The sequence below is a fragment of the Halichoeres trimaculatus genome, unplaced genomic scaffold, assembly GCF_033239565.1.
Source record: "Halichoeres trimaculatus isolate MK-OKI-2021-1 unplaced genomic scaffold, fHalTri1.1 fHalTri1_scaffold_2, whole genome shotgun sequence".
NCBI classification, from domain to species: Eukaryota; Metazoa; Chordata; class Actinopteri; order Labriformes; family Labridae; genus Halichoeres; species Halichoeres trimaculatus.
Window position 1 is genome coordinate 16,730,168 of NW_027437180.1, and position 25,763 is coordinate 16,755,930.

The window sequence follows — 25,763 nt, forward strand, 5'->3', positions numbered from 1 at the left end:
AGTAGGTTGCCTAGCTGTCAGCCCCATACACTGTTTCAGTGAGTTCCTGGATTACAGTTAGTAGGGGAGAACGGGGTAAGTTGAGCCTGTGGGTAAATTGACCCACCCCCTGTATCTGGCAAACAGTACACATCAGTGGTCACATGACTCTGGATTTAGGTAGCCCGCCTCATTTCAAGCTCTCTGTGGTGAACAGAAACACAAGTTGAAGTGTTAAGTAACTTTTATTCTCCAAAAATCATTTTTTGCACGTCAAAGTAAATTTTCAACATATCGCGAATAATGAATATAAACTCAAAATAATTTTAACTATATTTAAAACATGCATCAAATGTGTACCTGAACTATCAATGTATAAAACCATGTGAATCGTGTAGCTAGGTATTAGGTATTAGTCTGAATTGCTAGGCTAGGTTGTTTTTAACAAAATGATTGCTGTGGGGTAAAGTGAGCCAAACTGCTTGGGGTAAATTGACCCAGTGATTTAACTTACCCTGCAATTAGGGGAGTGTCAGAGGTAAAACATGTTGATTTTTTTTTTTTTTTTTTTTAAATATGTGTAACATTGTAGACAAGCTAGAATGCCGAGGAAATACAGCAGGAAGACAAACTGGGGCTCAACACCCCTTGATGCAGAGAGCAGCAACCAAAGTCCGGGGAGGAAAATCCACAAGAAAAGTGGCCACAGAGAGAAATATCGACAGGTCAACCTTACGAAGATTGCTAAAAAAGAAAGAGGGAGAGGAAGTGACAGTGGCAGGCTACACAGGGACAGCAAACGCAAAGAGATAATGGAGGAAGACCTTGCAAACCATGTGAAAAAACTGGCTGACCAGTCCATGGTTTCATGGCAAAGAAATCCCATGATCTAGCCAAGGAAATGGCAGAGAAAAACAATATCCCTGTCCCCGAGAGCTGGAACGCTAACGGTTCAGCAGGTAGTGTAGAAGAGATTGCAAATTAACTCAGGTAAACAGTTGGTCTTGTAGCTAAACAGATTCTTAATGACGTCCCTATTCTTTTAGGTTGAGATTGGTTCATCAACTTCAAGGAACACTACCAAAAAGTCAAAAGGTCAACTCACCGCCATGTGGTTCAATTTACCCCTTAGCTGGAGCAAGTTGAGCCACAAAAACCATGGTCAAACAATGTAAAAAGTGGCTCAGTTTACCCCGCTCTCCCTTATGTACAGTTTCTGGAAATTCTCTAGCAAAAGAATACTGAAACAGAAAAAAGGCATCAATGTCAAGTCATTCAGCAGTAAAACGCACAAAGTATCAGAAAATTATTTGATTTCTGAATTTATGTGAAAAACAAGTAAGAGTTAGTCAGGGGTTTACTTTTGCAACTTTTCTTTTAACAAATAGTAACTGAAAGCACTACTCACCCAAAAGCTGCGGGGTTTCCCATAGACCCTGAAGCCAGCCTAATTGAACCTCTACACTGACAGGTGTGTCACAGCACGGCTGTGATTAAGCACGCGCGGACGCAGCCTCAATTCTTGACAGTCTACGTCGTGTCTGAAAGAGATTTCCAGGGCTTCTTCATCCATAAACGGACATGTGTGGGCTTTTCACCGGACTACTTCGGTCTCGTCGGGCTCTTGCTCCCCGGGCAAGTGGACTGATTCAACAACGAGCAGGTTACATTAATAGTAAACCGCCTAAAGACAATATTGGTGTATTGGTGAGTCCAGCCTTCTCACTTCGACAGTTTCCGTAAGAACTGGAAATAATTTAGAATTTAAATATTAATGTGTTTGTGTAGAGTTTCTGGCAAGCTAAATACTTTTACCAAATTAACAAGACCATACCCTGCAGGAATCTGCCTTTGTGATGACTGTGATGACTATGGCCGTCCTCGGACCCTCTGGTTGGATCCTCTCCCACCTTGAAGAGTACAAAAGTCGTGACTGATGGATCAGGCCCCGAAGACCTCACTGACTCTTTTTTTTAAAGTGCTTTCTGAACTTAATTTGATGCCATAATAAACTTCCTCTTCTCAATGCACCTGTAAGTGTCTCACTATTTGCTTAACGGCTGCAGTTCAGCGACTTCGCCAGTAGATGTCAGGAGCTGTTGCCGGAAGTAAAACCTTCGGCGTGGCTCACAAACAGTGTCGCTACCAAAGCGTCCATAACAGAGAAAGTGGGGAGGAATATTTTAAAAGGGAATCGTAGCATATTATTTTTGATTGAACCATGAAGACACACTTGACTGGGGCTAGAAAGCGGCCTTCTGAGACTAAAGCGGGCGGGACCGAAGCCGCTGTGTCTCTGCAAGAGGAGCTCATCGCTGCAATCCATGGAGCCTTTGAGGTCGCGGTGGAGATCGCAGTGCGGGAGGTGTCGAAGCTCGTTTGTCAGGCAACAGGAGTCATCTGTGAGGAGATGCGACAAGAGAACGAGTCCCTCAAACAAAGACTGCAGGAAGCTGAAGCATTGCTGGACTCAAATGAGCTCCTGAATGCAGCCAAACAAAAGGATCAGCCCACATGCTCTAAAGACGTAGTGCAGAGCCCAGTCCTCACTGTGGGCAATGGGGTCAGAGGTGTCAGCAGAGCAGACCACCCCACTCCTGACCGGAAAAAGGAGCGCAGATCAAGCGATGAGGTGGACACACAACATGTCAGTGTTGCTTCAGAGAACGATTATGGATGTGCTGTCCCTTGTGAACCAATGGCTGCAGGTGTGTAACAGCTTTCTGATCCCACCATCATGATCAGTTAATATGAAAACTGTATGATTACACACACTGCTGGCCATGCTTTGATTAACACTTTTGGTCCAAGACAAAAGCCTAATCCTATACAGAAATGCAATTCTAGTTGTTTAGGTTAGTCAGCATTTCAGTTCCAGTATTTTTCTTTTCATTTCTGACTTCACTGAATTTTTCTTGGTTCTCAAAAGCTGTTAATAAATGTCAGAGCTGAGTGGTGAAAATTAGCAGTACTTCAAGATTACCATCATGTGATTTCAGTCCCAAAATTTTCTTCTGGTATACTAAATACTAGGGATGCACAATATTATCGGCACAATATTGGTATCGGCTGATAAAAGCTTAAAAACACGTTTATCGGTATCGGCAAATATGAAAATTTCTGCCGATATGCACAGCCGATAAGGTGCTATTCAGTTAGGATTATTATTATTTTCCATCTGAAAAATAAGCTCCTTAAATAAAATGTAGCACTTCATTTATTTGCACTGCAGAGCTCTGTGTCTGTCACCAGGTTGTTACAGTAGCTCTAAAATAATCAAATGCAACTTGGTTATGTTTAAAAATGCATTGTACATTTAAAGTTCATGTGATCTAAAGAAATTATATTTCTGTATTTCAATACTGAATGTCTTGAGTTTGAAAAAATAATACATTACTTTTTTATGGTAAAATCAAATGTTTTTGTCTTGTTTCATGTGTGTTTCTTAAACAAATAAGACCGTCACAATTAGAGTAACATATAAATTTCAGTACAGGATAGACTTAGCTTTCTTTACAGTGAAAAAAACAAACAAACTTGTGATTATCGGTATCAGCCAAAAGGGGTTTTGATATATCGGATATCGGTAAAAATCCAATATTGTGCATCCCTACTAAATACGTTATATGTCCATGATGTTTCCTTTTACAGAAGCCAGTGAGGAGACATCTGGTGTGTATGCATTGAGAGCAGACAGCAATGAGCCAGCATCTCAAGACCACCACTACTCCCCTCCACATCCCTGTAGGGATCACAAGTCCACTGTGGAGCAGATAAGGATTAAGCAGGAGACATCAGAAGAGGAAAGAGATGGTTCCAGTTGTATTTTAGACTCAATTAAGGTGGAGGACTTCAGCCCTGAGTGCATGTCAGTGGTTCAGAGTAAAATGCTGGAGGAGTGGAAACCAGAAGTGCCACATAACCAGAGTGAAGACTCGGATGCGGGACTAACTCGGGGTAAGACAGATGAACAAAACACCACCAATTTTCCTTTTTAATAAAAAAAAAAACCCATTGATTTAACTTTTAAGATCAAGGAGGAGATGTTTGTTTATATATCAAGCTCATAACAGTATGTGACACTATTCAAGTATCAAAAAAGGAACATAACTGACATCTTTGATAACGGATGTCGCTGTGCAACAGAATATTTTACCACTGATTACAAATATAATGGTTAAATCTCATATACTTTTGTCTGGAATGACATTTCATGCATTTGAATATATGTGCCATTCATTGCTGATTTTACTCTGCAAAACTCAGCCTTGTCCAAAGTTAATTGCTTTGTGAAATGTTTGAGATTTTCCCTCTGAATGACGTCTATACTGAACAATTTTTTTACTGTATTTCCTCAACACGTAATTCTTTAAATTTTCTTTTCTTTTTTACACCTCCACCCCTCTCTACAGAGTTTCCAAACATCTTCCAGGCAGCAGAGCCCATCCCCATCCCAGGAGCCCCCTCACAGATTTATGGAGTTCGGGATCGAACCAGCCGTAACCTCAGCAACCTGTATACCTGCAAGTACTGCAGTCAGACTTTCCACCTGCCCAGCTTGCTGCGAAAGCACTATGGCCAGTGCCAGCTGAGGCGCCAGTGTTTCCAGCAGCCTATAGCAGGAAGCAAGAGGGCCAAGCTACAGCTTTACCCACCAGGCTGCAGTCCTTTCCGCTGCATTGAGTGCGACAGAGAGTTCAATCGCATGGAGAACCTCAAGACTCACCTTCGCATCCACACAGGAGAGCGGCCATACACCTGTTCAGTCTGCTCAAAGTGCTTCCGACACTCTGGCGCATTAACCAGACACTTCCGAATTCACACAGGGGAGAAGCCTTATGTCTGTGGACAGTGTGGAAAGTCTTTCAGGAACTGTGGGGGACTTAAATTCCATCAACGAACACACAATCAGTAGCATCGGTAGAGTGGGACTGATTTCAGAGATAATGCTGATATCTGATTTTACACAATGTTTAATTTATAACTTGTTTAAGGAATAAAATGTTTGCTGGGGCTTTTCAGGCTGCAAACCACGGAGCTCATGAATGTTGCTTCTCAATTCTATACAGAAATACAACACCATTTGCTATTTGTCTTTTACAATGATGGAAAATCTTGATTATCAGATAGTTTGGACATTTGGGATCACAGACATACCTCAAATTAGAGTACGGTGAAAGTTGGAAAGGTAAAACTCATATGGGTTCAGTACACATAGAGAGAAGTATTTCAAGCATCTATTTCTTAGCTGTCATCATAATGGTTAACAGTTAATAAAATCCCCCAATTCACTATCTTAACAAATTAGAATATAGAAGACCAATAAAAAATATTTTAATTACAGAAATATTAGCCGTCTGAAAAGTGTGTTTGTTGATATGCATTCAGTACTTGTTTGGGGATCCTTTTGCATAGATTGCTACATCACTGTGGTGTGTCATGGAGGCGATCAGCCTGTGGCTCTGCTGAGGTGCAATGAAAGCCCAGGATGCTTTTAAAGTAGCTTTCAGCTTTGTCTGTGTTACTGGGTCTTGTCTGGTGTGTCTTGTCTTTCTCTAGACATCATCCCATATGTTTTCTCTATGATGTTCAGGGCCAGCAAGTTTTCCAGCCAGTCAAGCATTGTAATATCGTGGTCATTAAACCATCCCTTGGTACTTTTGGCAGTGTAGGCAGGTGCCAAATCCTGCTGGAATATGAAATCAGAATCTCTGTGAAGCTTGTCAGCACAACGAAGCATGAAGTGCTCTCAAGTTAACTGGTTAATAGTTGCATTGACTCTTGACTTCAGAAAACGCAGTGAACCAACACCAGCAGATGACATGGCACCCTAAACCATCACTGACTGTGCAAACGTGGATTTGGTGCCTCTTTGCTCTTCCTCCAAAGTCTGGGTCCTTGATTCCCAAATGTAATGATAACGTATATTCTAAAAGGAGGACTTTGGACATCTGAGCATTTGGTCATTTTTCTCCTTAGTGTAGCTGTAGTTCTGACTCTGTCTCTGGTTCAGGAACATTTCAACACGAGGGCTGTGACAGTTGCAGCCAAATTCCGTCAACTGTGTGCAGTGGCTCTTGGTGCTCTCAGTCCAGCCTCAGTCCACTCCTTTTGAAGGTCACCCAAACTCTTAAATGGGCTTTGCTTGACAATCCTCTCAAAGCTGCAGTTACCCACCTTGCTCATGCATCTCTTGCTTCGATTACTTTTCCTTCCACTCAACTTTCTGTTAATGTGTTTGGATACAGGACTCTTATAGATAACCTTCTGTACCCTCCTTGTGGAAGGTGCCAACGACTGTCTTCTGGACAACTGTCAGTCAGCAGTCTTCCTCATGATTGTGTAGCTGACTGAACCAGACCAAGAGACCATTTTAAGGCTGATGAAACTTTTGCAGGTGTTTCCAGTCACTTAGCTGATAAGAGTGTGACAACATTATTTTACAATTTTCAACTCTATGAGATACTGAATTTGGGGTTTTCATTAACTATAGACAATATCACCACAATAAAATAACTGGATGCTTGAATTATTTCACTCTGCGAGTAGTGAATCTTTTGAGTTGAAATAAATTAACTTTTCCACCACATTCTGATTTATTTAGATGAACCTGTATGCCATACTCACCCTGAAGTTAACCATACTGTTTTACCTCCCCTCAGGTTTGCACATTGAGGTACAGAGTATTGTTTTTAAGCTCTCATCCAGAGAGCAGTTCTTCCTCAAGTCACCAAGTGTTATCACTTTACTCTTACCAAACCAAAATTCATTATTCTTTGAGTTATCTGTAAATCATCATCCTCCTTTAATTATACAATGATGAAGAAAGTAAATATAATATAACAATGTGATAAGTATAAAGCCTAATGAGTGTGTTTATGAGGGTATACTAACCCCATTCACTGAAATGTTTTCTGTGTATGTACCTTTCATAACTTATTATGAGCACAGCGTTTAAAGTTAACTTCTTTGAATTAAAGTATTGGAAATGCTCAAAAAGTGGTCGTACTATATCCATTTTGTTTGACTTTGCCAATCTCAGTACTTTCTACATTGAGAGTCCTAAATATAAGATCTAGTGGTAAATCTGGTTAGGGGTGGGTTGATTTCCCCTTGGTGGTCCCTGGTATAAGCAACAATGTTACAAAAGGGCATTTACCGATACTCAAGACAAAGCAGATTTTCATTCGGGGGTGAAAAATATCATTGCAAATGTAGTATTTTTGATAACTGCAGCTTCCTTTGTAATTATTTAAGTGTCCCAGAAGGTAACATACCCACCTGTCACCTTGCCTGATTGGGTTTCTGAACCTGAACAGGATCTCTGAACTTCAAAGAACTGCTCGCTCAAGTCCTCAAAGACTTATCTGTTGAATGTTAGTACCCTGACACTTTGTATGACTTGTGTCTGTCTCAATCAAAGTACCATCTTTTTACATCCTCTTTGTATTGATTTTAACACTGTTTAAACTCAGTTTGATTCACTCAGCCAGAGTGTGCTCTGTTGTGAAGCTCCAGGTGTTTCTGCAGAAACAGCTGTTATCAAATTATTTAAGCAGCCCAAGAGCAAACCTTTTCTGCTTTGAAAGATGAATGACTTTAACCAATGTTTCACTCAAATCTCATGACACAGCAAACAAAGCTCATGGTTAGACTATTTGTGTTCACTTGATGGGAATCACTTCCTCTTTCGCTGATAACACTGACTGTTTGTCCTTTTGTCTGCAAAGTCCTGAGTAAAAGGATTCCTGCCTCCTACTAAAAAAAAATGTATTACGAAACCTAATTTCATAAAATCAGCTTATCCATCTAGTATCACTCTCAGCAGTCTGCAGTTATCTAAACTTAAAAAATCCCCAAAGATAACTTGACAGTCAATGTCCTATCATGAGAAAACAAATCTTTATCTATTTCTTTTTATTTCTGTTGACGATCGTCAGAAAGCAGGCGCTCTATTGTGAAGCAGCACTGAAAGGTGACAACTGTTGCCCCTTAATTTAAAGAAAACCCATCACTGATCTCTTTACCTTAGGCTACTGTACTTCAGTGAGGGTTTTCCAGGCTACTATCATGACGAATAGCCAAGGTGTGTTAAATGAACCACACACTCATTATGGAGGTCCAAAGGCGATGATATGACAGCTTCTTTAGTAGATGTATCACTCTGCCTCAGTCAGATGTTTGAATTACACAGAAGACAGTGTTTTTCAAACTTAGTTGGCACTGCTCAATCTTACAACGAAATGGTTGTTAAATTATCAGTATAATATCACAATCTCTGGTGAGATATCGCATAAAAGGTTATGAAATGCACACTGTTGTTTCATATCTTTTTAGGTTTATTTTTTTTAAATCTTATTTTAATTTTAAGAATCACTGACAGCGGCAGACTGTTTTGACTGGGTGAGGCCAAACTAGAGCACTAACTTTTACAGTTCTGTGAGAAACATTCGGGGCTCACTCTAAAACAAACAGAGCTATTTTTAGCTTTTAATATGAAAAAAAAAACAGATGTTGTTGACTATGTTTCAGCTTAAGGGATTTCAAAGAAGATGTTTGTTCAAAGCTACCATTTGAAGTTCAAACACAATACAATGTTCCACATAAATATAGAAAGAAGCTATGCTGCCTGTTGTATGCTGCCCATAGCTGTAAACCCTATCTTTTTTTTTTTTTTTTTTTTTTTCAGGACAAAATTATTTAATTTATTTTTTGAATGAGCTTTCAGCTTTCCAAAATGTGTAAGCCAGATAAAAAATTAAAAGGAAACATATAAATGTTATACAAAAAGAAAAGGAAAAATAATTTTAATGATAAAAATGGTAAGCCGTTTTTTTCTTAGTATATTGTGATAATGACAAAGTATTTTATGATTATTAATTAGTATCCTATTTATGACATACCATCTTAAATCATAATTATAACGTAGCTTCTCATAATTATAGCTAAGCATCTCAAAATTATGACTTGGTATATAATAATCATGACATGCTTTCTCAAAATATGACTTAGAATTTCATTATTTTGACTTGGAAACCTGTTATTATGACGGTATTTCATAATCATGACCCATTATCTCGCTATTATAAGAAAGTATGCCATTTATGTGACTAACCAAATTAAGCAATTTATTAATTTGTAACGTTTTATGTTTTTACCGGTGGAAATTGGTGCCTTAGTTAAAAATCATACACAAAAAAAGAAAAAAAAAATCAGTCCCTGCTTTGCACTTTCTTACATAAGCCAAGTCAATGTATTTACCTATTTAAATAATTGACAAAATAGCTCTGTACATTGTCCCTGCTGGTTCAAATCATCCTGCTCTGTGATCGACTGCATCACACGTAATCCTATTTTTCTGCTTTCGATTATACTGCCTGGATCAAAGGAGGAAGCGGACGTTCCCAGAATAACACGGAGCTAAGGAGGCCAACAAGAACAACACAAACCTACACATCCAAAAACTGTTTTTAGTCGTTTTTTTCTTCATGTAACTTCACAGTTTGACTAACGACATACTTTTCACTCGTCCACACTAAGGCAGCAGTGCAGGCTAATGTCATGTTAGACAGGCCGGCAGGATTTGGAGGCTGTTCCTTCCTCCAGGCTGAAGATGTCGGTGAGACTCGTTAGTTACGCCTGAGCTCATCTCAGCTCCTCTGCTGCTACAGCTTCTCCTCAAGTCTGCTGGGGTGGTTCACTCAGCTCGGGGTAGGTTCCCTCACCTCTGTACACAAATGTCACTTATTGTTGTGCAGAATTAGCATCATGTCTGTAGTGCTCCTTTTTAGCAAGTCCGGTTAACTTTCCTGTCTGACAGCTTCTCACAGGCCAAAGCACTGGACACTGATTTCAGGAGGTACTGATCCTCTCTGTAGTTGCTCACAGTTAAAAATGATGAAATTTCACACGCTAGATGAGGGTGGTCAGATGGAGAGCAGTCGAAATGACTTCCAGTGTATTTATTTATTCTCTCTTTGAATATGATTGCTCGTGATGAACACAGAACACTTTCTTCGAGGAGAAAAAAGTACAAGTAGCACTTTCGAGGACGTGGTTAGATCCCATGTTGGCCAAAAAACAAAACAAAAAACGAATATACTTAACATAAACAAAATATGATAACCTATTGTCAATCTGACCCCTGTTAGACCATGACCATATTGCAGTGAAAGTTACCTTGACATTCCCTCTCCCTTTTTCAAAGCTTTTCTTTAATCCCAATCCCTGTAAATAATAATTATAATAATAAATAATACCACTGTTTCCACAATTCTTTGTTAGAAGTACAATCATTCTACAGCACCTAGGCCTGGGATCTGCTGGTAAAAAAAGTGTCACAATTCAATGTCCCTCATGTTTTCTATTATTTGATATTAGTAATTGCTGGTAGTCAACACCAGACTAATAAACTGCACCATCTGGTTCAGCTTCAAAGTGTGCTGCACTCATTGGGTGTGTTTAGAAATGTGCTATGGGTGTGATTCAAAAACCTGAACAGCTCATTATAACAAAAACAGACACATTCCTTGTGCACTCATGTGAACTTTGATACCTTGTTGTGTGTACTGGACATTGGTATTTCAACCAAAATACTATCATATAGACACTGCTAGATATTTGGATGATTAATTGATGGGCACTTCAAACAGCAGCAATCTTGTCTTGAACAAAGTAAATTTGTTCCTAAACAAACACATGCCTGGCTGAAAGTCACATTTGTACGACAGTGTGTGAGACTCCAGGCCAGAAAATGGCCAGGCAGTCCAATTAAAACAGATCCTCCTCATAGCATCTTTAAGTTAAATGGAATTTTATGGGTTTTTCTTTCTGTTATTAAATAGCAAAAATTGAACAGCTTGTGATACCCTCAAGAAGCAACATAAGATTTAAAAGTATTATACTCATGTGGAAGTGCTAAAAACTGCAGTGCACAAAGAATCCACCTAAGGATGAGTGCAAAAAAGACCAGCAACCACACACCAAGCTAAAAGAAAAAAACACTCAACTTACCTTTACAGCATTTAAAAAGAATTACTGCTGGGTTCAAAAATAGCTTGGGTCTGAATAGCTAATTTTTCTATCGGCACACTGTACAGAGCGGTTTAAAAGATATTAAGACCACGAGTTTAACTAATAACTAACTAATACAGCCTACAGGCACCCAATAATAGCTGCCTGCCAGGGCCAGGCATGAGTAAAAACAAATGAAACTCCTAGATTTTTATTTATTAAAAAAACATTCACATTCAAAATCCATACTCTACCACAGGGCGACAATGTCATACAGAATGCAGCATGATGAAAATAGATTTTAAAATATGATATCTGAAACCCAAATCTATTTCATTTATGATGTAAATGATGAAGAATGAAATGCTCTTTCAGTCTTATTAGTCAGCGGATTACCAGACAGTTCTGTTCATTTGCTTTCAAATGACTCAGTAAAAGGTGTCAGCTTCCCTGCCTGACATGCACTTGTCTCAGGGGCAGGGTCTTATAATCCCACTATGGTTCAGTTAAACATTACATTCATGTGGTGTCAGACAAATCAGAAAAAAAAGGATATGAATTAAAAAGGCTCATTAAGACCTCAGAAAAACTCTGAAACAATGTAAGAAATTTGGTGCCAACTTACTGACTGGATCATCAACACAGTGGGCAAACTATGGTTGTTTTATGACATGAAACTTTTTTTCACGAATTGAACTGAACATCAACTTAACTCTCTTTATAGGTCACACATCATCCTTATGGCATCCGTGCATGTCAATACAACACTCTGACTTTCCAAGTTGAAAGCACGTGAACTCACCAAAGTTGGAAGAAGGACTACCTAACTAGGAATCTGGGACCACTCAAAGAGCACATACATGCAGAATAATATACATGACCCAGAATAACGATAGTATCACAGCACAGTAATTCTGCAAAGCTTGAAATGCTGCACGGGGATCAAATGAAGAAACATCACAATATCTGATCAACTGAAGAATGCAAAATGCCCTTAAAAGGTAAAGTGCAGGATTAAGGGCATTAGCCTCAACATGGGACTTCTTTGAAGTTGTTTCACAGTGTTGTATAAGTTGTAGAAACCATCTTTCAATTTTAAATGTTGATCTGAAGCTCCAGCAATGGGATCTCATTGGTCTTTATACAATACAAGTTGTTATGACCTATGAGAGGGATTGTTTCATGAAACTGCTCTACAAAAACCTGATATATTATGGGGTCCAGATGAGTAAAAACTAAAATGACAACTAAAGCTTAAAGAAGCTGTGAGAAGTTTGAAAGTGATCTTGAAAAAGTCCTCCTTCTACATGTATGCCTGATCATAATCCATACTTTAAATTGAGATTATCAGTGCCAATATTGCTGGTTACAGGTTATTTTAGATTAAAACCTCCTAGCATCCAGGTTGGGTTGACCAGGACTGGATTGATTTATGGCATATCTAGGTCTCTATGACAACACCATGCAGGCTGACGAAGTTAAGTAGAGAGAAGAGTTAAAACACAGAGATCTGTGTTTTTCTCTTCTAAAAACGATTTCTGTGATTAATTTTGTACTGATGGTGGACACAGTAGTCTTACTGTTGGACAGAAAAAGGCAGAAGAGCAGAAGAAAGCTAAACGAGAGAGTGATACAGCCCGAGCTAAGGGCTAATTAGCCTTTAGCCTGGGCTGTTATTACCACAACAATGAGTAACTAGAATAATCCCATCACTCAGGGATCTCCAGCCTTTTCACCATTTGAATCCTGCCTGTCCTCCTTCCCTCTCTCTGTACAGGACTGACGATGCACAGCCCTGCTTTGTCCCAGGAGTCCTCCCACAGTGCAGTGGACAGTGCTGAATTAGTGCACACTTTATCCAAGGAGACCCCCGGGTCACCAGATGCCTCTGAGCTGGGGAGCCCGCGGTGCACGCCGCCACACTTTGACCTTCTGAATATGGTTGTGTCATACAAGCGAATGGCTCTGTTTCTGGAACCTGTCACAGACACAGTGGAGCTGATGCGCTTCCTCCTCGGGTGTGTATTTTTATCTGTGGCTGGCTTAACACATCATATCATTGCTTCTGGTAGTGAGCAGAAAGGTCAAAGCCACATTTAAAGTTAATTTAATTATGCCTCCTTTTTAATCCCTCAGATGGAAGATGCCTGTGTGCTCTGTGCTCGTCTGTTTATTCCTTAACGTCTTCTTCTGCACTGTCACTGAAGGTAACATGAGACATTAGTATGGATTCAGCTTTTGTGTGGGGTTATTAGAAACACCTTAATAATTGAGTATTTTGTTGCTATGTCTGCCTCTCTTGCACCAGTGGGTTGGTTTACAGTGGGTCTGGTGGCACTGTCGGCTCCAGCTGCCCTGGGTTACCTGCAGGACAGGTGTGGGGGCAGAGCCTCAGAAGCAGAGCTCCAAAAAAGACGCTTCCATGCAGTGCACCGCAGAGACCTGCAGACTGTGCATCTCACCAAACAGGAGGCCATGCTGGAAGTCAAAGACTTGTAAGGATGAATGCATGTTCTGCAGGGCTGGAGCCAGGGTCACACTGTTCCACACTGAAATCTGCTTCCAGATTTTGATCGTTTTTGTTAAGCTTATGTTTATTACTCACAATTCTGAAGCAGGGATTGTTCCCCAGCCTCACATTTTAAGTAGGGATGCACCGCTCCATCTTTTTTGGCTCTGATACTGATACCGATATTGATACCAGTGTTAAGTTATAACCCACATGCTCTGACTGGTAATTTTGGGGGTAAAAGGCAAAAAATGGGTACAGAAAATTACTGAAAATAATTCTTATTTAAACAATGAAATATTTAAATGTTTACCAACAAAACAGTTCTTCAGACTGTTAACAAGTTCTTTTCAATTGTAAACTTTTGTACCCTGTAAGAATGGTAATGCAGCAAAAAACAAAGAAAGTACATCAGAGGTAACATTTCCAATCAAGTTGCCCAGAGTGCCAGTAAAAAAAAGGCATACAGCTGGTTACCTGGATCGGCACCATGGATCAGTCCCTTCCGATTGATACCGATCCAGCTCTGAGGGGCACCGATACCGAAACCCAATACCACCGATCAGTATCGCTGCATCCCTTATTTTAAGTACTACAAATATAAGAATGTAAGAATGAGATCCAGTTTTTTAAACAAAATATTAGCACACCTCACATTGCAAAATCTGGTTTTGTGCATCCAAAACATATTTTCTTATATAACATGTAGGTTTTTATTATTCCTTATCCCAGAAAATGTTTGGAAAGCCATTAAATATTAAACCATGTACACATTACCCTTGAGCTTGGCTTGTGGCATAATATCAACAGGATAGAGTAAAGATAAACAAGCTCAATAAATAAACAATTGACTGTTATTTCACACTAAAGGTAAAGAATGAACCTACTAATGAAGGGGGATATCTCAACAGGAAAAAAAACAGTGTGTTTCTACTTGTCATATGTTTTTATGTGATATTTGTACAGAGTGTTTGACCATGTGTGGGTTGGAGTGTGTCTTTGTTCTCACACTGTTTGTGGGTGTGCTTCTGTTTCTTTGGCAGGTTGAAGCACCTAGATGACATGCTTTCATCTGCCTGCCTGTCAGCTGAAGCTATTTACAAGGTCCTGTACTGGGATAATCACACCAAGTCATCAAGGTCTACACACACACACACACACAAACACAAACACAAACACAAACACGCACACGCACACGCACACGCACACGCACACAAGCAGGTATCTTTAGGTGCACAAGTTGTTACAATAAGCTAAAACTGTCTTTTTTTTAATCCATCTCCCCAGGTTTTATGGCGGGGTGCTGATATTAGTTAGTCTGCTCTATGTCGCTCCTGTGGGCTGGGTGCTCGCTCTGCTAAACAGCACCATCTTCCTGTGGAATAGAGACTTCTTTAGAGGTTAGTTTAACCTCTTCCAAAGGAGAACATGTTGACACTGAATCAAAGTAATGAAACAAAGTAACTTTCTAAATCTTACACCCCAGTTCTGTTGGACCTTCGGAAGCTGACCCACATGGGCCAGACTGAGGCCTTGGAGGGGACAGTGGAAGACCAGGAACTGAGTAACTTGTTGGATAGGACGCCTACACCAACAAGTCTGGAGGTTAGAGAACAGAGCATGGTGGAGAAAAGTGCATGCTGGTGTTTGTACAGATAGATTATTAAGCATCTTATCCATTTTATGCAATGCTCTCTCAGTATTTATTTAACATTAACAATGCAAATCCAGACACACTGTTGCACAGATTTAATCTGTCATGTATGGAGTGGCCTGTATCTGCTACAGCACAACAGTGGAGACATTTTGTATTTACCCATAATCTGTTAAATAACAAACTGTTACAGTTTTGAAAAGCACCATGTAACATGAATTTAGAAAACTCCTATGTGAATTGAGATATGATAATAATAATAATAATAATAATAATAATAATAATAACAACAACAACAACAACAACAACAACAATAATAATAATTATTATTATTATTATGTGTAAAATGTAACCAATACCCTTGTACTGAAGTACTAGTTTCATTGTGTTTCTGTATATGTTCAATGACAGGACCTGTCTCCTGGCAGTGTGGAGGAGGCTGAGGAAGCAGAGCCTGATGATGAATTTAAAGATGCCATTGAGGTGAATACGACTTTTTCTTTTACATTTTTCTGTTACGCCATTTTTTTCTTTTTTCTGTAGATCTCTTTTCCTTTCTAGAACAAAATACGTTTTTATCATGATATCAGATCACATAAATGATCTACTTTGAAGATTTGCAAGTTTCTTTGGATTATCGTATTTTGTTGCTGCGAACAGACTGAGCGCTACATTATCATTTTGGTTTAACTAAAATCCTTAGCAGAGGTGTAACAACAGACAGGGTAAATACCAAAGTCTTTGTTAAACCTGTCTGGAAGAACTGTGATTTTTCTTATTCCAATGAAAGTTGTAGCTGCCACCACTAAGCTAGAAACTTCCCTCTCTCAACACCCTACATCCTCTCTTTTTTTCCTGCTCACCTCTGAACTCAGGAGCAATCATTGTCCCTGCAGGTAAGTGTCGCTCCCTCTGTTATAACCCCCCCATGAACTAGCTCTGTAGAACCACCCAACGCATGAACGATACGTCATGTGTTATAACCTTCAGTCCTGTAATAACAAAGCATGGTTCGGGTAGACTCTTGTCAGCACTGACACTTTAAAAATCTGTGTTTGTGTAACATTGTTCTCATGTCTTGTACTGCTTCCTGGTTAGGAAACCCCTTTGGTCTTAGTGGTAAGTGAATTTCATACATGTATCCATTCATCTGTGAGGTTATGTGTTTGACATATAAGCATTACTAAGGTGACGGTGATGATAGTTAGCGCATCATTCATTTCTAGTCTGCATCAGTCATGACACATACTGCGTAAGTGGAATCAGTTTATTAGTGTTTATACAGCAGTTGCTACTGAATTAATATTTTTTTTTTTTTTCGGGCTCAAAAAATTCAGCTCTCAAGCACAATGACTGTGTTTTCATTTAGCTCTTCTGCTGCAAACAAGGCTTGAGGTATGACACCAGAGGGCCAGCATGTGCTGATTGCTTGGCTAACGTGCTGATCCATTCATCTAGGTCAGAGGTCTCAAACTCAGATTACTTAAGGGCCGCCAGGCATCCAATCCTGTCACAAATGGGCGACTTCAGGTGTACAACTGTACTTCTCAACATGAATTACTTTACTGTCATATTTGGCTTTTCTTGCTGAATTCCTGCTGTGAGACATCTCTAACAGCTGGGCCACCTTTGCTCTGGGGGAGGCGGCAGGTGAAGCACTCAGTATGGCTTGAAGATGACATCACTAACATCACTGGACCTACTCTTTGATTTGCCTCCTTTCTTGCTCTCTGGAATAGATTTTGTTGTGTTGCTGGCTCTTTCTTTGGCTGTGCAGCTTGTTGTGTCTGCTCATCTCCCTGCAGAATGCTTCACATGTTGGGTTTACTTAAGAACGGCAACTTTTTCTGTGCATATGTAACGGGTGTAATTCCCCTTAAGCTCTTCAGAAATATACATTCTTTTACTTCTCCTGAAACACTCTCTAAAACATTTCTTTTGGCCTTTGAAACAGACATCTTGATTAAACAATGTTTTTAAGGACGCTGGCAGCATGCCAAGTTGTTTTTTTTTCTACACACTTGGGTTCACGCAGTGATAAGTCTGCATTCAGAAATCAGATGTTTCTTCCACACCATGAACTCGGCAGGCCATAGTTTAAAAAAGTATTTTGAAGTTTTTATTCAAGGTGGAGATTTCAGTAATGTAATGTGTTGTACTACTCAAGAAATGTGTTGTACCACAAAAGAAATCTGCAACTCCAGGTGCTTGTAGCATGAGCTGCTCATCTACCAGCACATGATGTGGATTTCCATTTTTTCCCTCCAGTCTAGCTGTTACTCCCAGAGAGGAAAAAGAAAAAAACATTTGCTGTTTCTTCCTCTTTGGCTCCTAGCTCTGTGGTCCTACATTCTATAAAAGTGTTGTTGTGCCTTTAGTTTACATTAACCTTTAAATACTTCATGTTCCAGAAATATAAAACCCATAAACTTGTCCCACCACCTCAGGGGCATTGGTTTCATTACTTTTGTTAATGTGGCTGTAATTTCATTTCACCCCTTCTCGTCATTATCATGCTTATTTATGTGCCACAGATCTCTGAGTCAAACAGATTAAAATCACCTCCAGGTGTGTGATTATTTTACCCTTCTGCTGGGTTGGGCTCTGCAGGGCCAGGTCTGAATACTCCTGAGAACCAGCTTGTGTTACTGTTGCTCCTGCTGTATCTGACTCCCTTCTTCCTTTCTCCCTCTCTCAGGAGGATGATGATGGGCCTCTTGGTGCACCGGAGTATGACACCATCTCTGAAAATGGTCTCTTGAGCCGCAACGAGCCAATACGGGCTAAGGTGTCCAAACTGACGGAGAAGTTACGCAAACGCTACCCCACCACCAGCACAGGTCAGTGTGCTCTGAGTCATTCTGCGGTTTACTTCCTCTTAGCCAATCACAGTTTGGGAAAAAAAGACGAGGATAGTCTCATATCTTGGATCTCAAAAGATGGGTTTCATAATATCTTGTCTTTTTTTTCCCACAGGCAACTGTTCACACTGCAGCGCCGTGTTCTCCGTGCTGAAGAAAAGGGTGAGACTGAAAACTTGTCAGAAGAGCTGGGGATATATTTGGGCAGCATGTCATCATGCATTTAATTTTATCTCAGTGTTGGCTTGGCCTGTGCTTCAAAACAGTGTTTCTTTGCCTTACAGAGGAACTGCAGTAACTGTGGCAACAGCTTCTGCTCTAGATGCTGCTCTTACAAGGTGCTGAGATCCAGCATGGGTGCTACAGGTGAGAGTAGAGATTGATTGTTACAGTTATGTTTCGTCACACTGCGATACACTGACCCTATCACTCCTGCTCTTCCTCTGAAATAACCTGATTCTCTCATACTTTGTTTGTTCTTCAGCTCCAGAGGCTCAGAGAGAGACTGTGTTTGTTTGTGCTGCCTGTAATTCCTCTCTCAGTAAGTTACAGTGAGCTGGCACATCTCCAGCTGGAGATGATTCACCGTTTGCCCCCAAGGCCTACTCCAAGTCACTGAAGCCCTCTCATGCCTATGTGGTCGAGCTAAGGCTCTTTTGCCCATCCTATGTTAAATTACACCCCCTTCTATCGACCTACACACATCTTACCTTAACCAGCTGCACCACCCTCAGGAGCTCCTTGTGTTGGTTGTTGGACTTTTACTGTTCAAAGTCCGTCATATCCTCTTTCATCTCTCATATGAAGAACTGGACCTTATGAATCAAGACTTTTTGCAGAGCATAACAGCTCCAGAATCAAAGGAGCTTTTCTCTTTGCTGAGCAGAGGGAAGCCTGCCAGGAGGAGACCAGAGCTTAGCTGGTGGTGTCCATTGTTACACATAAGGTTATGGGCTTTCTGCTCTTTCACGCTTTGCCGTGCCACAAAGCTGATTCCACTTGAATGTTGATATCTATCAACCCTGTGTAGCAGATGAACTGTACTGTAATGCTGAGGGGACTTTCTGTGCAGACAACACTGTACATTTTCCATGTGACAGTCTGAGCAAAGGCTGGCAGGCTTGTTCTGATGAAAAACACTTCTTTATGTGTAAACAAAGGGTCTCTACATGTGTCTTAGCACCCCATTGTTCAATGGCCTTCAAGCCAAATTGATCAGAGTTTTAGCTCGGCTTCCTTACCATCACTACAATCACAAATTAACTCGTCAACAATATCATGTGATTAGTTGTAGGTTTGTCTGAGGCTTTCAGTGCAGTGTTATCCTTCAACCCCTGGTTCCCCTGCTGTCAGCTACCCAGACTATTCCTCTTACTGTGCACATCTTTTACCAGGTCTCATGTTGGTAAGTCAAAGGGCATTTGCTCAGAGAGCTACATTCAAGAGCACAAAGCAGTTTTAAACTGATCTTTTTGAGGTTTGTTTCTTAACTGGTGTTTTCGCTGGTTAGAGAAGCTTGTAAGACATGAAGGGAGTAGATAAAGCTATGATAAATATCATTTATGGATAAATGAATGGACTACAAAGAATCACATTACATTTTTATAGATTGCCTCTTTCCTAGAGTACAATGAACAAGTGTTTGTTTTGTCGACCAACTGGGTCTGCTCACACTGATCAAATTTGTGCTTCAGTCTGGGTGTGATATTTCCTGTGATGACAGGTTAGACTTTTGAAATAATGATGCAGAATACACTGTAAGTAATGGAAAATGCTAGGACCCTGCACCTCTAACTGGATCAAAGTCGACCTAACTGGACTGAAGTTGTTGACATTAGCCAGCTCAAGTTGTCGTAGGAGCCTCACACTCTTGCAAGCAGGACTTAAAAGAACTGATGTGGGGAAATTAAGTTGTTTTAATCATGATTCAGACACAGATGATTGTAACTGTTTGCTTTTATTGTAATCACACATAAACTGTTATTATAACATGTTCTACTATATCTAATATATTTAATTTAAAACTCCAGAAAGTGCAAATTATTGTTATTAGATCCTTTTCACTCTGTACATATTGTCCTTGTTTTATGGATGAGAAATGCCATTATCGAAATAAACTGGGATGGTTTGATTACCTTCAACCTAACAGTGTTCAGTTTATTTTATTTTGCTTTAAGCCCTCTGGTGGTAGAGGCCTAAGTAATGACACAAATAATGACATGCAAATCTAAAAAGCTTCTCTTCTTAAAACAGAATAGGAACTAAGAGGATGGAGGGTGATTTTTTTTGTTGTTGTTGTGGATTACCAATATGTCAACTGTACCCTGCTTTTGGGTCAAGATAACCACCAACTCAAAGTTCTACTACTTGAATGGTAGTTTTTCTGGACTTTATAAATTTATAATGAATGACTCTTGTTTCATTCTTTTTTGACAGCCAGCTCTGTGGCCAATAAAATAACCTGCTATTCAACTGAATCATTTTCAGTCTTTAAGACTATGTTTTTGTAAAACAGGATAATCAGCTTTCTTTAGACCTTAACTTAGGTTGTTTTCTGACAGCCAGCAAATGTTTAAAAGCTGAAAAAGATCTCTTTTTAACCATCTAGATACATTTTCTGTGTACAAAAGAGCCCACAAAAGCATCAGGTTGTTGGACAAAGCATTTAAGCTGAATCATCTCCTCATGTGATGAAACAGTAAAAGACATTCATCCTTTATATAAGTATGGAATCCCATTATTGCCAGAATAAAAGGCAAAAGTAAAAATAAGGTAAGTCATAATAATTACATTTTGGCTTACAATTATGACTTACTCGTAAGCTTAATTTAATTTTATTATTTATGCATTTCATTATTTATGTATTTATTTATTTATTATTTTATTTATTTATATATTTATCTTTTTTTTTCATAAAAAAATAATAATTCTAACGTTGGAAATTAACTTTACTACATAAATACAAAGTGGTTACAGGTACTATCCAAATAAATAAACTATCTCAAAAAATGGGAGACTTCAATTTTCTCCTACATGGACCGTCCTTATCCAGTAAAAATAACATCTATGATTTTTGTTTTAAAAAGTGGGCTTTACATTTTGTTTCTCTTAACCAACCATCAAGACTTACCAACATTAGTCACTATTATCGTATTGTATTTCAGGGGCAGTGTATGTTATGGACAGGATACAGTGGTCATTACAGTGCTCGTTTAAGCCCCGCCCCCTCTGCCTCCCTTGCCCCTCCCTCTCCTCTCCCGCCCTTCCCCCCTTCGCTCCTCCAATCCGTCCCCATGTCCCACTAAAGCGATTTCAGCGCATGCAGGGACTCGTCCCTGCAGCTACGGATGGCAACATGGCGACAGAGGTAAGCCTCTCGTGTTATCTGTCCTGTCTTTGACCGAAGCTTGTGTTCTGAGAGAAAACAAAATCACCAGCATTGGGAAAGAGCGGGCGCGGGGGCAGTGAAGACGGTCAGTGAGTGCAATGAGGCTGAACACGGTTTCTACTAAATCTTAACACTACCGGCGGCACTGTCCTACATTAACACGCCACTTCAGTCCGGGGCTGGCCGTTTTTTGTCTCCTTACTGTAAGCGTGCTCTGAACATTTGAAGGCTAAACGCGTAGGGCAATTCTGAAAGTCAGCTGTGCCTCATTAAAGCGGAATGAGGAAAAAAACGAAAAACGTTAAGCTGTTTTGGTGAAAGCAGAGCTGTTGTTGTCTGTTGAGACGCCCAGTTAATCCGGTGATGGGCCAGTGTATGGACACTGACCACACACACACACACACACACACACACACACACACACACACACACACACACACACACACACACACACACACACACACACACACACACACACACACACACTACGCAAAGACACAGTGACGGGAACACACACGTAGAGGAATCAGCACCATGGACAGCCGCCCTGACCTTCCTCACTGCATTTTTCTCTCGGCTCCATCTGTACTCTCACTTATGATTAAAAAAAAAAAAGTAATTTAGAAAAAAAATTATAACCCTGCCTGCTCTGTGATGCAATCAGCATAATATCCAGCATTAACACCAGATCACAGGAGCTTGTGTGTGGCTTTTATCCATTAGCCTCATCTTGTTCAGCTGAGATCGATCTGTTGTACTAAAATGTTGTCCATCTCCTGCAAGCTTTACTTCCCAGCAGGACCAGAGAAAGTGTGTGTGAGTGTGTGTGTGTTTGAAAGACAGTATAGTATGTCCAATACTGGGCTGTGCTCCAACAGAAGACATCAGCAGACACCGGGCCACACAGTGATTGATGACAACTCGTTTGCTTCTCCTCCATCATTCAATACCTTTGAATCAGCCTTTGTTTGTACACATTACAAGTGAACAGGTGCACCGAGAGCTGGAGCTCACTCTGAGGATTTACTGAATACACACTTTATCAAATTTACATTTTTTCCTCTGTGTGTGTGTGTGTGTGTGTGTGTGTGTGTGTGTGTGTGTGTGTGTGTGTGTTTCATCCTGCACAGTTCCATAATCTGCAGGAGTTGAGACACAGTGCATCTCTGGCAAATAAAGTCTTCATCCAGAGGGACTACAGTGAAGGGACCACCTGCAAGTTTCAGACCAAGTTCCCCTCTGAGCTGGAGAGCCGGGTGAGGACTCTGTATAAATAAAGTTAATCATGCATGGGAATGTGGGTTTGTAGCCTGCAGCATGTTATGCTGTGTGAGTGTGCATGCGCTTGTTGTTAACAGAACAAACAAGAACCAGCTGAACGCTTCATCGAGGCTATTTTAATTTATTGATGCTAAGAATGAATTTTTGTAAACTTAGCAACAAAACAAACTCAAAGCCTCTATATAAGGGTATTTGGTGTTGAGAGTATTTGGTAAACCTCTGCACCAAATCTACACCATATTAACTGTAGGCTCATGGAGCCCTTTGACGACATATAAACGGATGAATATAGCCTGATTTACCCCTCCTGAAAAGTGTAAGAAAATGTTACAATTGCAAACAGCAACATAGAATAAGTAGACTTAATGTGCACCGGTTTTGTTTCTCTTCAATGGCCAAAGATCAACCCTAACATTTGCAGATGACTTAAAGTTCATTTGTATTTTTAGGCATTTATTATCTTCCAGATCAAAACCAACAACTTCAATAATAAAAGCACTAGTTAGGCCTGTCACGATAACAAATTTTGCTAGACGATAATTTTCCAAAATATTATTGCTGATAAACGATATTATTGTCAATATTATTTTGATTTTTTTTTTCATTTTTTCATTGATGTAATTATGATAAATGGGATAACAAAGTGAGTACACCATTTCAAAAGCAAGAAACTTCAATTTCTTAAGAGTATTTAACTGTAATTAAAAGGTCAGGGTCTTTTAAATAAAATAAATTAAACAAAAAATATAATAAATTTAACAAACAAGAAAGAGAAAAAAATACAATGAAAATGAAATGGATTCTCTTTTAGAAAAAAATACATGTCAATGAAAATAATGAATACTAATCGAAAAACAATAAAACATAGACCCTGTCTCTAAAGAAAAAACGAAACTCCAAAAAAAACAAAAAAAAAACAATAAAAACTATAGCCTAAATAAAAGGGAGTTTATACAGTTCCTGAATTGTTTGTAACATGTACTTTTTCCCAGTCAATCCGTACTGTCTGTCAAACATTTGACACAATATTTTTGATGTAAACAATGTATGCAAAGACTGTTTCAGCAGCTTGCAGTAACTCACTTCCTCTGACACCTATCACGAAGAAGTTATCGATCCAATCACTGAAAGTCTTAGTTTATGTCACATGACCAGCTAATATCTCCACACAGGAGCTTTAAAATCTCAGTGTTGATCTGGGTCCTTGTGAAAAACTCATTTAACAATATAATGTGAACGATTGGTGTGGGCGTCTGACCCTAAAGCATGCCACCCCTGTCAGTACTTCAGCTCTAAGTATCAAATAACTACAAAAGATCAAATCACTGCCATTCATTACTTGGCTTCTCCTGCCTATATTTTGTCTCCAGATCGAGCGGACACTATTTGAAGACACTGTTAAAACGCTGAATAACTACTACGCAGAGGCAGAGAAAATAGGAGGCCAGTCGTACCTGGAGGGATGTCTGGCCTGTGCCTCAGCATATCTCATCTTCCTCTGCATGGAGACACGCTATGAAAAGGTAAGACTGGTCGAATGTTGAACGTTACAAACATGCTAGTTTTCCACATCATCATCATCATCTATCTTTTATCTCCTGTTTGTGGTTCAAGGTGCTGAAGAAGATAGCTAAGTACATCCAGGAGCAGAATGAGAAGATCTATGCTCCCCGAGGGCTGCTCATCACAGATCCAATAGAGAGGGGCATGCGTGTTGTATCCTTCATTCTGTTTTTACCTCAAGAAGACCAGAGCTTTGAAATTCATACCTTCAGTTTAATAATCTCTCTGCAGTGGGTTCTTGTTCCCTAACTCTGCTCCCATCAGATAGAGATTTCCATCTATGAAGACAGAGGCTCCAGTGGCTCCAGCTCAGGGAGCAGCTCTGTTTCTGGCAGCACGGCGCGATGACTGAGTGCTTCCTAACAACCCTGTCCGCCTGATCACTCACAGCCCTGGAGGAGAACTTAGGACAATAATACAACTCCTGTTTCCACACTTTGCTCACACATCCCAAAGCTACCCTCACACAAAGGATTCACTTCACCGTCAACAAACCCAGGCATGATGCTCCTGATGTGCCAACACGTGCTTAAATTGTTCAAGCTTTTCCCACAGTGAACGCTGAATTATGCACTTTGGTAGGCTTTTGTGAATACGCTGACACAATTTTGTTAATGTAGGATGCAATGTCTCCGTGAAAAGTTCTTTTAAATGGCTCTTTGTGTGATTGTAACTTTAACTCCTCTACCAAGTTACCACAGCTGCGTGTTATCTGGCGAGTGAGAAATGGACAGAAGGGTGTGGAAGGAGGAGAAAGTGCTGGGGCAGGAAAATGAACCACACACCACACCAAAACCTCTTACCTCAGCTGCCACAGTTGTGGCGTGTGGCTCATAGCCTGACCCCAACCAAGCCAGACCAATCAGGAAGCTGGAACTCATCACCCCCCACTCTGCACACCAAGCTCTGGCTTTATGGTTTAATCTGTAGCTTCTTCCAAGTGTCTAGCTTTAAGTTAATGTAAGTAGACTGACTAAGCATTAAAGTACTAAAGTAGTGCAGCAGGAAGTGCCACCTCCCTCTAACCTTCACCATCTATATAAAACATCTCCTCCTCCCTGCTGATGTATATTATACCATCTGGTAGCAGATGAATGTCAGCTGACCTGTCAGTGAATAATGTAGCAAATCTTCCATTTTCACATACAAAGCCTGTATTTAATTTTTTAGACATTCAAGCACAGCCACGTGCACAAATCTAATCCCATTGGTTTCAAAATATGAGACCAACGCTTCCTAAATTGTGATTATGCAAAACTATACTGTGCATTAGGAGCAGTAGACAAAGGATGGGTCAAAGAGTCTTCCTGTATCTTACCTGACTCTCACCTTAAATATAACCCTTCTCTGTGATTCCTACAAGCTTCCAAAGAACGAGGACTGCCAAAAACTGGCTCAGAAATGTGAATGTCTCTTCTTTTGGTGACATTTTGTGTAGGAATAAACTTTCATACTGCTTATTGTTTGATACATGTGGCCATGAGGTATATGACTGGTGTACAAATAAAAACTCTT

General features: G+C 40.0%; 3 protein-coding genes across 5 annotated transcripts; all 3 read left to right on the forward strand.

The window, feature by feature from the left end:
* Nucleotides 1-1,919: 1,919 nt before the first annotated feature.
* On the forward strand, nucleotides 1,920-7,421 carry LOC141787195 (uncharacterized). Its single transcript, XM_074665484.1, has 3 exons — nucleotides 1,920-2,687; nucleotides 3,631-3,936; nucleotides 4,392-7,421. The coding sequence occupies exons 1-3, from the start codon at nucleotides 2,201-2,203 to the stop codon at nucleotides 4,892-4,894; spliced, it is 1,296 nt and encodes a 431-aa protein (XP_074521585.1). The 5' UTR covers nucleotides 1,920-2,200; the 3' UTR covers nucleotides 4,895-7,421.
* Nucleotides 7,422-9,303: 1,882 nt separating this feature from the next.
* On the forward strand, nucleotides 9,304-20,157 carry zfyve27 (zinc finger, FYVE domain containing 27). 3 transcript variants are annotated; one of them, XM_074697193.1, is made up of 14 exons: nucleotides 9,305-9,690; nucleotides 12,770-13,010; nucleotides 13,129-13,199; nucleotides 13,301-13,487; nucleotides 14,545-14,640; nucleotides 14,789-14,901; nucleotides 14,988-15,106; nucleotides 15,567-15,638; nucleotides 16,031-16,051; nucleotides 16,254-16,274; nucleotides 17,854-17,995; nucleotides 18,132-18,178; nucleotides 18,301-18,382; nucleotides 18,501-20,157. In XM_074697193.1, the coding sequence occupies exons 2-14, from the start codon at nucleotides 12,778-12,780 to the stop codon at nucleotides 18,569-18,571; spliced, it is 1,275 nt and encodes a 424-aa protein (XP_074553294.1). In that variant the 5' UTR covers nucleotides 9,305-9,690; nucleotides 12,770-12,777; the 3' UTR covers nucleotides 18,572-20,157. The 3 variants fall into 3 exon arrangements, with proteins under 3 accessions (XP_074553300.1, XP_074553308.1, XP_074553294.1); XM_074697199.1 differs by lacking the exon at nucleotides 16,254-16,274 and having other exon boundaries at nucleotides 9,304-9,690; XM_074697207.1 differs by lacking the exons at nucleotides 16,031-16,051; nucleotides 16,254-16,274 and having other exon boundaries at nucleotides 9,304-9,690.
* Nucleotides 20,158-21,354: 1,197 nt separating this feature from the next.
* Nucleotides 21,355-25,763, forward strand: golga7ba (golgin A7 family, member Ba). The gene is made up of 5 exons (XM_074694780.1): nucleotides 21,355-21,383; nucleotides 22,535-22,660; nucleotides 24,056-24,208; nucleotides 24,300-24,401; nucleotides 24,513-25,763. Exons 1-5 carry the CDS (start codon nucleotides 21,372-21,374, stop codon nucleotides 24,594-24,596), a joined length of 477 nt encoding a protein of 158 aa, XP_074550881.1. The 5' UTR covers nucleotides 21,355-21,371; the 3' UTR covers nucleotides 24,597-25,763.

What these genes read in the sequence shown, in the direction of transcription:
- LOC141787195 (XM_074665484.1), top strand. Translation starts at nt 2,201, where the DNA reads ATGAAGACACACTTGACTGGGGCTAGAAAGCGGCCTTCTGAGACTAAA. An exon ending in TTGTGAACCAATGGCTGCAG is followed by an intron (nt 2,688 to 3,630) that starts GTGTGTAACAGC and finishes TTCCTTTTACAG; the next exon opens with AAGCCAGTGAGGAGACATCT. An exon ending in GGATGCGGGACTAACTCGGG is followed by an intron (nt 3,937 to 4,391) that starts GTAAGACAGATG and finishes CCCTCTCTACAG; the next exon opens with AGTTTCCAAACATCTTCCAG.
- golga7ba (XM_074694780.1), top strand. An exon ending in CCTCTGAGCTGGAGAGCCGG is followed by an intron (nt 22,661 to 24,055) that starts GTGAGGACTCTG and finishes TTTTGTCTCCAG; the next exon opens with ATCGAGCGGACACTATTTGA. An exon ending in TAGAGAGGGGCATGCGTGTT is followed by an intron (nt 24,402 to 24,512) that starts GTATCCTTCATT and finishes TGCTCCCATCAG; the next exon opens with ATAGAGATTTCCATCTATGA.
- zfyve27 (XM_074697193.1), top strand. Translation starts at nt 12,778, where the DNA reads ATGCACAGCCCTGCTTTGTCCCAGGAGTCCTCCCACAGTGCAGTGGAC. An exon ending in AATTTAAAGATGCCATTGAG is followed by an intron (nt 15,639 to 16,030) that starts GTGAATACGACT and finishes CTCTGAACTCAG; the next exon opens with GAGCAATCATTGTCCCTGCA. An exon ending in TCTCCGTGCTGAAGAAAAGG is followed by an intron (nt 18,179 to 18,300) that starts GTGAGACTGAAA and finishes TTTGCCTTACAG; the next exon opens with AGGAACTGCAGTAACTGTGG.